The sequence below is a fragment of the Ixodes scapularis genome, unplaced genomic scaffold (assembly GCF_016920785.2).
Source record: "Ixodes scapularis isolate PalLabHiFi unplaced genomic scaffold, ASM1692078v2 PGA_scaffold8__174_contigs__length_109621045, whole genome shotgun sequence".
Lineage (NCBI taxonomy): Eukaryota > Metazoa > Arthropoda > Arachnida > Ixodida > Ixodidae > Ixodes > Ixodes scapularis.
Genome location: NW_024609883.1, coordinates 37,982,866 through 37,997,949, shown reverse-complemented (window position 1 = coordinate 37,997,949; position 15,084 = coordinate 37,982,866). Strand labels below are relative to the sequence as shown.

General features: G+C 46.7%; 1 protein-coding gene across 1 annotated transcript; it reads right to left on the bottom strand.

Moving 5' to 3' along the window:
* Window positions 1-2,065: 2,065 nt before the first annotated feature.
* Window positions 2,066-14,750, bottom strand: LOC120843132 (chitin deacetylase 8-like). The gene is made up of 4 exons (XM_040214366.2): window positions 14,594-14,750; window positions 10,525-10,912; window positions 4,055-4,504; window positions 2,066-2,538 (listed from the first exon to the last, which is right to left on the bottom strand). The coding sequence occupies exons 2-4, from the start codon at window positions 10,887-10,889 to the stop codon at window positions 2,172-2,174; spliced, it is 1,182 nt and encodes a 393-aa protein (XP_040070300.1). The 5' UTR covers window positions 10,890-10,912; window positions 14,594-14,750; the 3' UTR covers window positions 2,066-2,171.
* Between the last annotated feature and the right edge of the window lie 334 nt (window positions 14,751-15,084).

The following is a 15,084-nucleotide window of genomic DNA, read 5'->3' as shown; positions in this document are numbered from 1 at the left end:
GTGGGCACTGCTAGCACCACTACCACGTTTGCTGGCATTTGTGTCAGCGGGAGCACGCGCTGAGCACTGAACGTGCACAGGCGAGCAGCAGAAAGGAGGAAATTAAAGGAGCGATGCAACAATTTTTGTACTTTGCGCAAATACCGCTTAAAACGGATCCCTAACGATAATGACCTATGGAACACACGTTCGTTTTTCAACCCACGCAATAGAAGTCCCAGAAAAAAAAATTAAAGAAAAACGAGCAGCGTTCACCCCCTTAACTCGCAGCCAGAACAAGCGGCCACGTGATCTGGAGCCGATTATATGCCGCCAGTGTTGATCATAGGCACGCGCTGGGGTTGGCGAAGCGCAGGACACGTGCTGAGTTCCAGACATTGTTATGGCTCGGCTGTTGTCGTCGTTGCAGCGATTGGACACGGGTCACTACCCGAATGCTTCTCGAGCTAGCAATTATCACGAGCCCAAGTCGAGTGCGCACGCAATGTTTGGGTTCGATCTATGAACCGCATTCAAATATCGTCCCTTGGGTGTACTGCGATCCCCACGTTACGTCACCAAATTTTGCAAAGGAGAGATTGAATGAAAATGATCGCTTTCGTCCTTGAAATTACACCGCAACAAAGGAGTTTCTTGGCCAGTGGCGTTGCGTGTGAGTATCCTTGAGTCACACGTGTGCCAGTAAGCTCGTGTCCAGTGAAAAACATTCCAACTGAATACCGTTGCACAGCTCCTTTAAGAGCAGAGGAGGAACACCAGTGCCGCAAGCCTGTTTTCTGGCCAAACGGATGAGTGCCGCCATCTAGAGGTTGAACTAATGGCTTGTTCAAGATGGCCTCCGTGGGACCGCCGCCGGCCGGATTGCTGTGAACACGTTCAGTGGCGAGCGAAATCAAATGCGACGTCTAGAGGCGGCGTGCTGGTGCCTATCAAAATGTCTGTCACTGGATGATTGATATAAACAAGAGTACGGTGGTAGGTCTGAGACGCATACGTAAATCTAGTTATCCTTGAGCATTTTTTTACATTGCAACCAAGCGCATTTATTGCAAAGTTAGTCATCTACGAACAGTTGAGCCCAAAATGTTACTTTGCAGCCCTCCTATCTTCGAAGGCTGAAAAAACCAGACATTTATTTTCAGGTTTGTGGGTTTATTTCCATACACATAATTAAACGCAGTAAAATTTTTTAAAAAAATGGCGTAATTCGAAGTCATGAAAACATTAAAAAAAACTTTTTGATTTAAGAACGAAATAAAAATTAAAGTCGTCTAAGCGGCAAATAGTCAATTTGGTGTTACCTTTTCTTACTTCAAAAGTCCAATTAAAATGATGATCGTAAAATCAGTGCGATTAAAAGTATGATCTCTGTCATGATAATGATCGTGATCGAAGTTACCTTTATTTTATTTCCATCCTGCATAAAGAGAGTGAACGAAACATCGGTGTCATAAAAATTCAACTGAGGCAACAACAAATATCTTAATACTAGCCTATCGGCCTTCGAGGTATTTTTGCAATAGTCCTCAAAACGGTGTTTCTAAACAGCTTCTGTCGTCTTATGGAACCGAGCAATGGGTAAATCAATGAATACATAAATAAACTTACCAAGTTATTCAAGGTGGCCCAGAGAAAGCGGAAACCATAGAAATAAAAAATTGAAAAATAAACGAACGTTTTGGGAAAAACACCGTCTTGCAAAACACGTATGGACGTTATTCCTAAATACGTTACAGGGAACCTCTAAATGTGTCCCCTCTGAGCGATCAATCCATTGATGAGGGTGGCGTGAACGAAGTAATTTGAGCCCCAGCAGTGCAATATGCCTCAATGACTCCAAGTAAGCTCTAAGCAAAGGGAAAGCCAGGGTAGCCCTTCGTAATGTTAAGCTAAAGAAAAGCATCTCGTAGCAGTCGACGCGATGAAGGTAACTTCTAAAATAAAATAGCGGCCTCGATGCAAGCAATTCTGATTATCCGTTTTAGGTGGGCCACCAGAGATTTGTATCTTTTATTCGGTGAGAAGAATAGATCAGTATTTTAACAATCCACATCTCAGACAGGAATAACTTGGCACATGTTTATTTTGGGAAACATGTGGAACGTAAGTAAGCGCTGAATATCAACGCTGAAAGACTGTGAAGGAAGGGTGTGATTCGGACTGGGGCTGGCTCATTGTTTCTTAAGGCTGACCCAGGGATAGTGCGGAGCGCAGTCCACGCAGCTCTTCATCTTCCGGTCTCCGATATCGTCTCCAATCTTCGCATTGCGGTACTGGCAGGTCTCAGGCCTGGTGCACTTGTCACTTGGCTTGACCTCCGTCAAGCAGCGAGACTCCTTGTAAGAGTTCACGGGTCTAGGGTTCTTCATGAACTCGATGACCTCCTTGAGGGTGACAATGAAGACGTCGTCCTTGGTCAGGAGCCAGTCGATGAACTTGAGAAACCCCTCCCTCCTCTCTCCTCCGTGGAGCCATCCTTCGTGCAGGAACATGGGGAACGGAGCCCTGTTGTTCTCGTAGAACTCCTTGAAGTTAGCCCTGGGTGTTAAGAGATATGGGAAGGATAAATTAGTTTCGGGAACTACGTGGCTTTCGTAACGTCATCGGTGTCCCATGTGCGGTGGGTTCCAAGGTTCCAAGAAGTTTCGCATGCCCTCACTTAGAGGACGGCAAAATATGGGTAATCTTTACGAATAAAATCACTGTAGGTAGGTGGGGCGAAACAAGAAAACCTAAATATAATTATTTGGGGGAAATTAACATACATGTATAAAGTTCATGGATTTTGATATTTACTTAAGTTTACTTAACAGGGTTGATATTGACTTTTACAACGCGCAAGTGTTCTTAAATGCGACTTTGGCGCGTCGGAATGCAAAGAGGGGCTCGCCAATCAAAAACCAACATAGCTAACGTGTAGAGAAGCCGCGATGACGAAGCAGCCAAGCTCGCGCCGTAATTGGTTGAGGTCAGGGGGAAACAGATGCACCTGGGCGCTTTTTTTTTGTGTGTGTGTGTGTGGGAGGGGGGGGGGGGGACAAGCACACGAGGCGCAGAAGTAGCAGATGATCTTGCGTGCCGTATAGAGGGAGGGGGGACGGATTGACTACATGGACACGTTCGAGTCAGAAGTTCAGGGCGAGTATCCCAGGTATTGTAAAATAATTTCAAAATTAAATGAAGAACCTACACAAAATACGATGTAGTATGTGGAACCCCTTTTCCGGGGTGTAAGCCTGTACCCTCGCGTGCAATGTAGGCTGCCAAAACGAATCCGGCCTTTTACTGCGTCTGCAAACTCTACAACTTTCCGTTATCTCTAGACCTTATGATTCAAAAACAATTCGTTATTGAAAGATTCTTTGACGCTTCTGACGCCCGCAAAAGTCTTTCAGTTCGTGAAGAACTGAAAGTCTAGTGCAGTAGCTCCCCACTGCACTAGAAAGGAAACTGGGATATCAAAAAGTCTTTCGCATCAAAAAAGGAGCTTGAAGGAACCGTTTAGAGGCTTTTAACGAAGAACCCTTTTTGGGAGTGCTTAAAAGAACTGTTTAGGGTGCAAAATATGGAAAAGCCGAATAGATCCTAAGAGTTATTTTACGACCAGATTTTATTAGAGTGCTAGAGTTCAAAAAGAAAATGAAACCAAAACTTCACGATTCAGGAAACTGTCTTGCCCAAGCTTTCTTTTTTGAAAACCACCGTGCACAACAAAAAGGATGAAGGCGCATTGCGGCTTATACTGTCCTTGATAATACATCATGGTGTATGGTGTCAGTGCGTGCACTTGAGGTTTTTGTAGAGGGTGATCATGCCGATAATTGTCGTGGAATCCTCGTTATGGCAGTGCTGAACATCATCAAACAGAAAAATATATTCACATTCCAAACACAATCGATGTTCCAAAGTCGCGAAACATCCCCGCGCCTCCCCGCCCCGCCCCGCCCAGGCCCGCCCCCCCCCCCCCCCCCCCCGCCCCGCTCCGCCCCGTCCTGCCCCGTCCTGCCCCGTCCTGCCCCACCCCGCCTCCCTCAAAGCCTCCTGGGTCACTTACATGAGGAACTCGCAGGTCTCGTCTGCGGTCTCCGGCGGTGGTACGCAGCCACCGACGGTAGAGCAGGGGAAGAACATCTTCAGACCCTCGATGTCGTTTTCCTGGAACCACATGTTCATCGGGACGGTCCACAGGCCGGGGTAGTTGCTCTCGGGGCAGGGCGCGATGATGCAGTCAGTCTGAAGTCCGTAGTCGAGCGTGTATGGGAACATGGGCTTGCCGCCGTTCTTGACGCGGTTGTGCGGAATGGACGAGTCGTAGAGGAATCCGTTCGCCTTCAGCATCTCGTAGGTATTGTCACCACCAGTCTGCAGGAGCGGTGCCCGCATTCCGACGATGTCCGAAGCTGGGATTGCGGCGTGATTTGCCAGCAGGTCCCGCTCGCCGACCATCTCAGCCTTCCAGCCATCAGTGTCTAGTTTCGACCAATAGTCCGAAGTACCATTGAGTCTGGAAGGCGGAACAGGAAAGGTCAACTTTGGTTACTCCTAACAAAGCTTCTTTTTACATAAATGAGTTCCGACGTTTTGGAACCAAGAGAAGCAATAAACCTGTTGCTAATTTAATAGAGCATTACGGATAATCATGGGAATGAAGGTCTCCGAGCCGCACGTGCTCGCCTTTCCCGTATTAAAGGTTAGAAATAAAAAAAACAAAATATGGTGTTGACGAACGCGAGTGAAAGATGAATTTTGTTTAGGCTTTTGCTTTAGAAAAGTTTCTACTGTAGACTCCAGCACGTGCAGCGCGTGCAACCACACTCGCAGCTTTATTCTCAACGCAACCATGGCGCCGTGACTGGTGCCCAACGTTCCTAAAACCTTCAGTTGGGAAACTCACCGTCGAAACCTGTGCCGCTGGCGTCCACCGAGACCGAGCTAAATACGAAAACAGCGCCACTAGTGGCGCTGCCGTCGTATTTAGCTCGGTCTCGATCACATAGAAAAATGGTCTATGGTCGTCTACGGAAAATTATATGGCAGGCTACCACCTCCTATGGACCTCTATGGTCGGCCATATAAATTCATAAAGACGGCTGCAGCCAGCAATAGAAAAATCTATGGCGCTGTGTCTGAAGATTGGGAACCAATAAACTTTCTTTACCCGCCTATAAAAAATTCTATGGCCTCAATCCTAAAAACTGGGAACCAATAAATTGTCTTGAACCGCCTATAAACATCTTATGGTTCTGAGTCTAAAGACCAGGGACTAATAAAAAGTTTTTAGACGCCTATAGAAAATTATATGGCCCCATGTCTAAAGACAGCGAACCAATAAATGTTTTTTACCCGCCTATAGAAAATTCTTTGGCCCCGTGTTTAAAGACTGGAGGCCAATAAATTGTCTTCACCCGCCTATAGAAAAATTTATGGCCCCAAATCTAAAGACTAAAGACCAATAAATTTTCTTTCCACGCTTATAGAAAACCACTGCGAGCGCTTACTTTTTTAGTAAAAATACTCCACGTTAGAAAATTAAATCAACACTAAATTTCCGTAATGCCGTTGACAAACCATGACCCAAGATATGTTCTCTGCTGTTGCAACGAGTCGTGAAAATCAGTAATAGTGTTTGTTTGAAAAATCCATTACAATACTTGTGCAACAATTAAAATTAATTATTACCCCCAAAAGTGAAAATATATTACACTGGTGCCGAACCCTGCAATCAAGCAATTTCTTGATTCCAATCTTCAGCCCCAGTGTACTGCATGTCATCACTGCATTATCAACGTGATTCATCAAACTTATTAAAAAGATAATTAGCCTAATGATCTACATTTGCTTCTTGCAGGGTGTTGAATTATGAGATGGGGGCTATTCTATGAGACAAGTCAAATAATGTATTAAGTACGAGTAATATTCGCTCCGCCTGTCCGTGTGTTTGCGACAATTGATGGCTCACCGGCAAAGTCGGATTCAAAAATTAGACTGCTATATATACAGCTAGTGCGAACATTGCATATGTAGATAGGGGCCAGGCGTCGCTGTGTGGGGCAGTGCTCTGCTTGCTGCTGTGTTCTGCTTGTGTTCTGAGTATTCTGTGTAGTATGTATGTCTACTATGTAGCGTTCTCACGTCGGGGGAACTTGAGTAAAATTTGTTTTAGACTTTGCTGGCTAAAGAGAGCCAGGGGGTAAGCCATGGAGATGTCTTTAGCCAACCATTAGACAAGCTAAAGAGCGCTATAGCTAAACAGCGAGAGGGCCATAAGGAAAGCTAAAGAGGCCCATAAAAGCGACCATCAAAATGCTAAAGACAGTTAAAGAAAATTTTTTAGGTAATTGGGCCAAATAGCTAAAGCCTACCATAGCACATTTTTGTATGGCCTCTTTATTATTTCTCTGCACTGTGGTCACCTTGAGCTTTTAGAAAGCATGTTTTTGCATAAAAACAAACAGGAAAGACACTTTTTCATAAAAGTGTCTTTCCTGTTTGTTTTCCTGCATAAAAACAAACAGGAAAGACACAGGAAAGACACATAAAAACATCACGCGCCCTCCAAAATGGAGGGCGCGTGATGTTTTTAAAATCTTTAGATTGCAAGCTGTTGCGGAACAATAAATATTGTTCTTGTACAACCATGCCTCAGCGGTGGTTTCAGGTAGCGCGTCCCGACCTAGGTGCATTTTAACTTCGGTAGTAAGACGCGGCGCGTCCGCTGGGGAGACGGGGGTGGCATCCCTGGAGCCCCTGCCACTCTATCTGTTTCGGCGCCAAAATGGCGGGTTAAAGACAAAATAGAAGTCACGTGCGGTTCCTCGCGTGGCCGCTGCGGGAGCATTGGCGGCGTTGTGTTCGCCATTAGCTCGGCTCTCGAGGACAGATCGGGGCCACTTTTTCAGAGTTACGTCTATGGTAGTTTCCCAACTGAGTGGTTTAGCAACGTTGCTGCTGCCCCATGTGAGCAAGCACGTGCAGCGTGCGCGTGAGCGTAGCTGTAGCAAGGTTGCATTTCCACGGACTCGCCCACACGAACAGAGACATGGCGGTGGCCTGTCGCCCTGCAAAGCGTTTTTGGCCATTTTTTTTTTAATTTGCATCGCGCTCGCTCGAACTAGTGTGTGGGACTTTCGTAACATATTAATATATATTAAAGAATAAATGTGATGTATTTTGAACATAATAGGTTAAAGAAGCTTTGAATTTTGAGCACACTTTCTATTGTTGATGAGGTCATTCGTCTTAACCAATAGAGAGTAGACCTTTCGCTAAATTACCCAAGCATCAAATAGAATCTTGGGAACGTAGGTACTCACGCTGCACGTGCGCGTCTTCCCCATAGAAATGACTTGATGTTAATAACCAAAATAACGCGTACGTGGAAAGCGTGTCCAAAGTGCCATTTGTTTCAGATTTTTGCTTTCGAACAGTTAGAACTGAAAACGCCAGCACGCGCAGCGCGTGTACCTACGTACCCGGCATTCCTTTTGATGCTTGGGTACTACGACAATAGGTCTATTGAACCGAAAAGAGCGTGCAACATCCATGAGCGATGTTCCTAACTCTTCGAATTAACATTCAGTTAGGAGGTTGTGAACGCCCCGCCAATTTACGGGTGTCCCAAGCAAAACGTTGAGTGAGAATCAGGCGCTTGAAAAAATCAGAGGGTGAGAATCAGTGCACCTATTCAGCCAGTCCTACCTCTAGAATTTTATGTCGTCATTATCCGACTCTCTACAGGGATAAATCCCCTTGATATGTTTCCGTTTGTCTTGCAAGTAGCGCCAAATGCGCGAGCGCACGTGGCCCGTGTCTCGAGCGGCCCTTGGAAGCAAATGGCGGCGCAGCACTGAAATGAGCTGCCCTTGGAAGCGAATGGCGGCGGAGCTCCCGCTCGTGGCACGTGTCTCGCGCGTTTCCACAACAATGGTTGGCGGTACTTGTAAAAAATGACTTTATCAAGGGGCTTTATACAGGGATGGTGTCACTGAACGCTCATATTTGACACTAAGAGGCGCGCCCTTCAAAGCAGCATTTTGTTTTATTCGTCTACTTTCAGAGCCCTTTTAAAGGGTCCATGAAATTAATTTTTAGGCTTAATAAATGATTTTAGATTGGGACTTGACAAATCGCATATCGCTTAGTGACCCTCCAAAAAAGGGAAGGAAAACAAAAAACTGCTTTTCGGCACTAACATTTGATAATTTAGCGGACTTCTGTGCCTTGTTTCCTTCGAAAGCACTCCGCCTTTTCACCGTGAAACATAGGCAGTACCCAAAGCACGTCAGCGGTACCCAAAGCACGTCAGTCGACTCCAGCTCACGCATTGGACATGAGAACTGCGTCACTCGGCAGTGCGCTCGCCAGAAATCACTCTGTCGAAAAATATGTGGCTTCGCGTTCCTGGACAAAGCGCCCTGACGGAATTTATCATCACATGAAAATGACAAGTTCCATGGTGTTCTTAAAGAGCACGGTGCAAGCTATTAGTAATCACAGCGGTGCCCAACCATATCAGACCGCGTGATTTGTCTATTCACTTTGGGGATCAGTGGCCGAGTGGACTAGCGCACGCCAACTCGGATCGCTGAAGCGAATGCTCAAACTGCAGAACCTAGGGCACCTGCAGGTTCAACCCCACCCCTGGCCGTTTCGATCCGAATGAGCATCAAACCGACAAACACCTTAAAAGGGGAATACATCCTACTCCCCGTTAATACGATGGCCTCCGCGCGGACAGGTTTGGCGCGGTTTGAATGGCTGGATGACCAGCACCCTTGTGTTTTTCAACATTGGATTGGGAGTGGTGGGAGGCGCCACCTACTGCCATGAAAGTCGCGGTTATCAGACATTCGCTGCCGGTGGCGACGGACGCGCCCCAAGCCGTTTGCTCGATGATATTGTTTGCTCAGTGTGTGTCGGGGCTTGTTCTCTAAGCATTTTTAGAGCCAGAATGTGTTTTTTTCCGGCATGGCCAGACGTCCAAACCGCGAGGGTAGTAATTGATGCTGTAGGCGCGGCGTCTAATGCAAATGAGCAGAGTAGGATGTATTCCTCTTAGCAAAGTATTTGGTACCGGCGTGCGGTCGTGTATAACTGCGTGACGCACGTTAAAGACTTCAGGCTTGCGTTTGTACCACACTGGCTAAGTTGCTCATCTACAGCTGAGACACCAGACGCCTGCTAAGGCAGGCTAACTTTCGACTGTATAAACTTACACACACCAGTTTTAATTCGCTTTTCAGTTGAGGATTAAAGCTAAGAAGGACCGAGTCAAAAATCATTTTATGGCCCCAATAACCGCTTTAAGAACTAGTTAGATGCTCCAATTACACCACGCGCTTCTTGCTTTTCGCCAGGCTTGGCTTCTCATGCGATAAGGTGTTACCAAAGGCGGGAAGCTCGCGCTCGAAGCGGAGCATATCTATACTGGGCTCTCACCGACCGTTAGCGCCGAGATGGCCGAGATATTTCGGTGGCGCGCTGTAATAGTTGCCCTCCGTTCGTGACGTCACTAACCGGCCGGTTTCGCCTTGCCGTGGCGTAACGAGTTGCGATCCGGGCTACTTATCATCAGTTGCGAAATACAAGTTCCACGTTCTCTGTAAAAAGAAAGATGGAAGCTTGGAGTGGTCGCGTTCTTCAACCAACACCGTCAAAGTTTTGACTCCCGCCTCCGTCTATGAAAGCAAAATTAATCCAACAAAATATGATATAGCGTGCGCTTGAGCAATCGGGAATAAAGACTGCCTCAATGATGTTCGCTGGCTGAGCCTTATCAGAGTGGTGACATCCATTCGGCAGGCAAGTGCTTACTTTTCGGCCGCGTAGACAATTTTGCCTTCCATAATACGTATGTTGGCCATGTACACCTGAGTCCGGTGGATCAACTTCTGCCCTTAAAAATGATCGAATTAAGAATTACTTTCGAGGATATGATAAATTTTATAAGTATAGAAACTCCTTGCCTCAGCAATACGATGAAGCGTCGTAAATGCAGTCGTGTGCACGTCATCGCGTTATTATTGCACGTGGTGCCGAAAACAAACCCACTTATACCCATGTTACACGAGCGCACTAACCCGCAGTTAAATCCCCTTTATCTACAGTTACGCGTTACCACAATTACCACACTTTACTTTCGGACAGCTATTTCAGAAGTAGTGAAGAGTGCGTAAACAAGTCATAAACGGCTCTCACCGCATAGCCATATAGCGTTGTCCAAAAGTACAGTGTGATGACTTTGGGTTAGCGTAATTGCAGTAAATTGTGTTGATGTAACATGGGTATCAGCTATTTTTTTAATGTTATTCCGCGTAACTTCGCAAGTGGTAATTCTCTACGACTGCCTAAATAGGTCATAAACGGCTACATATAAGTGGGAGACGACAAAAGTGTACCCAGTCCAGGAGGGCCACCAGCAGAAACATTGAGGCATTCTATATTGAATACCAACAACAACGAGGCGTTTGTTCGCGCATGTCGCCTGCCAATAATTAGAAAAAAAAACAAAAAACTTCTACGTACGTGATGGATCGCAGTCCGATTTCGCTGCCGCTGTTGTGGAGCTCGTGAACAGCGGTGTAGTCGAGGTACTCATGGTTCACGAAGAATGTGGCTCCGATCTTGCATCCGCTCTTTTTGTTCTTCCTCTTCTGGGTGCCGTCTAGAAGTTCGCGGTAGAACGGCATGTTTCCCTCGTTGATGGCGCCGTCGAAAGAGAGCATGACCAACTGCGGAGTCTCCTGGACGCTCATCTTGTTGGGCGGGTCGGTGCTGGCACACACGCAGTTTCCGCTCGCCTTGCACTTCTCCGGGTCGCACTGAGCCTCCGGGGTGGGGTTCGCCAGCACGGCGACCAGAAGGAATGGCACTAGACGTACTGCCCTCATGGTGCTGTCTCAAGGTACGAAGCCTAGAAAGCATAAAAGATGAGATTCAATGGACACACGTCGAAGCCCCATCAGGCCTCGTTGGCAGTCGCCATTGCTTGGGCACGAAGCTTCTAACTGGATCAGAGTGCTCGGACCCAGGCACCGGTCTAATCCAGGCTCACGGCCGAAATCATAAATGCTGGTAGACTCGAAACTGCACTCAAAACTCCCATTAAGAACGGTAACGCTCCATAGCTCGAACTCGCCTTGAAACACCACTTGACTGAGGAAATACTCAATAATTTCCTCCAAAATCTCAAGGCAGCTTCGGAGCTCTGTCGAGATTTTTCCTCGAGACTCGACGTGGTTTCTGGGTGTTACGGCGGGTGACACATTGTTCACCTAGTTTGCGAGTTTCGTCCTCAGAACCGGTTGTCTCCTGCACCACGGCGAAGACAAGAATCTTCCTGTGTTACGGCGTCGTTTTAGAAACTTGCTGAACAAACGTAGGTGTTCAACGACAGCAAACTTCTGGCGCTCAACTGCTTCACGAAAGCGACGGAGGCCAGTCTACCACAGGCCCTGTCGCTTGAGGAGTGGAAGAACAGTCGTGGTTTGCCGGTCTTTTCGATTCTCCCGTTGTTGAACGAGCTGCAGTTTTACGGCGCAGGGACTTTCAGGTGCACGGTAACCGGCGACTTGGTAAATGTGTCGCAACCCAAAGAGTATCAGGTCACTGGGCCAGTGTCGCGTCTCATCGCCAGCACTGTCTAGCACCATGTGCCTCCTGCTTGTCAATTTCCAGCGGAGGACATGGATATTGTGATATGAGCCTCTTATGAAATCTACTCATGCAGCAAAGTTTATTGTTCGACACTATATGAGTGAAACGTGCTAAAGACTTGAATTCGGTTTTCTGCTAAAGGCCTATCCAGACAATAGCGTTTGACCATTTGACTACTGTGTGCGAGAGTGACGGTTGTACCGGGGAAGCATCAATAAACGTACTTTCAATCAAGGTTATGAGAGCTTCCATGTAGCAACGATCGCGAGACAGCATGACATCCCTTCTTCGGAAATGGTGACCAATTAAATGAGTAGCTCTGTAGGTGACGCAAGAAGCATGGATGCCCTAGTGACTCGAGGTACTTTCCATTCGAAAAAAAAAAAGAACATAGAAGAAAACGTAGTTGAACGTGATTATGTGGATGCCTTATCCCTTTTTGAAAAAATGCGTATCTCCATGAAACAATGGAAACTTTCTAAAGCAGTTTAATAGGTTCATTGCCAGCAGCTATTCCACGGACATGTATAAGTCGTCGAGCCCATGTACAGAGTAGAGAAATTATATTTAGAGCACGCACTGGAATAAACATGTTAATTATGTGGGTTCCACAGACACTGGCACATTCATTCTGCTCTTCTTGTGCTAGATGCTTGTGGTTTCACACCAATACAAATACATAAAATATATGAGCCGTTGTCAGCTGGGCACCAGTACTTGATATATTTTTATGCTACGGCTGCATTTTAGAGGATGGCAAAGACGATAACAGGGCTCAAAGTAACGTATACACAGTGCAGAGCACAATTAATGTAAGAGATCAGTACGCAGAAAGGCTAATTGCGTAATTGAATTATGGCATAGAAAAGAAAAAGACTGGTCGCTGTTTTCTTGCCACTGTTGAGAGACTAGAAAGCGCTAGCGCTTGTTTCAACGACATGACAAATAAAACTTTCCCGCTGGCTACGCAACAGCTTGAAATTCAGCAATTCAATGGTTGTAAAGCAGATATTGTTAAAGACACTGAACACATATATTCATATTTTTCATCAAAATTATGTTATAGGCAAAACATTTCGGTATATTTACGTCTCCCGACATCCCCGGGAACGCTGGAGTGGAGAACAGAATCCCGAGGAATTCCGCCATGGAGGAATCGCCGAGAAGCGTGTTTGAAGCCAAATGCCTCGTGAGTGGAGGTGTACGTTTTTCCCTCCACTCCACTGAGGAAAGTTGAGGTTAGATTCGAGTACCGCTTAAGAATACGGCCGTCCGAGTGCGGGCCCAAACAATGGCAGAATCGGATAACTTTCGCAGCCGCTACGATGGCACGCACTTCTAAAGAAGGTCTATAATCTGTTGCCATTCCATATCGGTGATACAATAAAGTAGAAAGCATTGCGTGTTTATACGAAGAGATTATGAGGTATCGGTGGTCGAGTGTTAAGAGTAGCCTATCTCGGAGCACGTGAAGCGAAATGTCCACGTTTTGTATAACCCGGTGATTGTGTTCGATCCCCACCCCTGCCCTCTTTGACGTGGATAAGCACCGTACCGGAGTGCGGTCATATATCACTGATGCTCGATGCACGCATTAAAGGCCCCAAATAGCAGAGGTCGCTGGCAAAATTTATCATCTACACTGGGGACATTAGATCCCCAATGGGGCTGACTAACTACATGTTCTGTAATCATACACACATGCCATTTGTTTTAAATTTGAATACACATGTTAGTTACGGTGCCTTTAACTCTCTTTGCTACACCTATTTAAATGGCTGCCGGGTCTGGTAAACTCCAGAAGATATTAAATGTAGTTAGCGTGTAATACGAATAAAATAAATAACTTTTTTTTTGGAGCGGGGGGGGGGGGGGGATGGTGATTAGAGATGACATATTGCGTGAGGAATCTGCAGCACTACTTTCTTCAAGAAAATTGGGGGGGGGGGGGGGAGGGGGAGGGCAGGGGCGGGTTGTGAGGCCCTCGTAGGAAGGTAGCAGATCATCGCTAATTGAACAAGATTTCTCAGCTATTTCACTAAGCGGCAAAATTCTGGCTTTCATGTTGTGAAATTGTACAGAAAACATTTGCGTCAACTCCACACCCAAAATTCTGCGATTTTTTGTGGACTTCTTTGAGGAACGAGTTTAATACGCTATCAGAAACACATTTATTGAGATTAGTTCTTAGGCATACTCCCGCAGAGGGTTACAGCTGACTACTCGGTGAGGTTCATTTGAACGGTGCCCTTCCATCCAAATATTTACGCCGATCGTTCCATCTGGAGCCCTTTTCTCAGTTGGCTTTGTAACTTGAGATCTCTCGAATATCTGGTGATAAGAAGAAAATAAAAAATGAAAGCCGTCTACAACTCCCAGTAACGCCGAATTAGAGCGCAGCTCTTGAGGAGGAGGAGGGAATGGTACTAGGGGTGGGTTAAGTGACCTCGGGTGGCAGGGGGTCACATGACCTTGGGGGTCTGTCACGTGACCTTGTGGGAGTCACATGACCTTGGGGGTATTCCCAGGTGACGTGACCTCGGGGGGGTCAAGTGACCTGGGTAACCATCGTGAACCTCGTGAGGGTAACCCTTGTGAGGGCAACTCTCGCGACCCTCGTGTGTTTAACTCTCGTGACCCTCGTGGGGGTAACTCTCATGACCCTCGTTATGGGTAACTCTCATAACCCTTTTGACCCTCGTGAGGGTAACCCTTTTGAGGGTAACTAACCCCCATAACCCTCGTGACGGTTACGAGGGTTAGTAACCCTCGTAGCCCTCGTGAGGGTAACCCTCGTAAGAGTAATCCTCGTAACCCTCACGAGGGTTACGAGGGTTACTCGCGGTTACGCCGACGGCGACGCCGACGCCGACGGCGACGCCGCTCAAGCCGGGAATAAGCGCCTAAGAGCAGCGCGCTGAAAGTTTTGGGTACTAACCGGGCGTGTGACGACGGCGATGCTGACTTCAGCAGCTGTTGGAACTGCTCGCAGAGGTGACAAGATTGTGAGGAACGCTCTTGGAGGGGCCTAGATTTATACGCTATTTCAAGTGGGCGGCAGCACGATGAACCCTGATTGAATGGCTAAGATTATTGCGTTCGTTACAAGGCATTGTTGCAAGACGCCCAACGATGTCGGCAACACGCGTTATCTATCGATACTCGAAGGTGAACACGGGTTATGATCGTCCCAACCCTTTCGGGCGCGATAAGGTGTTCTCCTAACTCAGATACCAAAGGATACGTTCATGTAATCACACTCTCAAGAAAAAAGGGTGTCAGAAGGTGCATTCTTACACCTTCTGACACCCTTTTTACGAGGGGCTTGATAGCCTTGTGGAACAAGTGATTAAAATAGCTAACGTACGTTTTACTGACAACAAGAAAAATAATCGTTTTTTTTTGGCATTACTGTAAAACCTTGGTGTT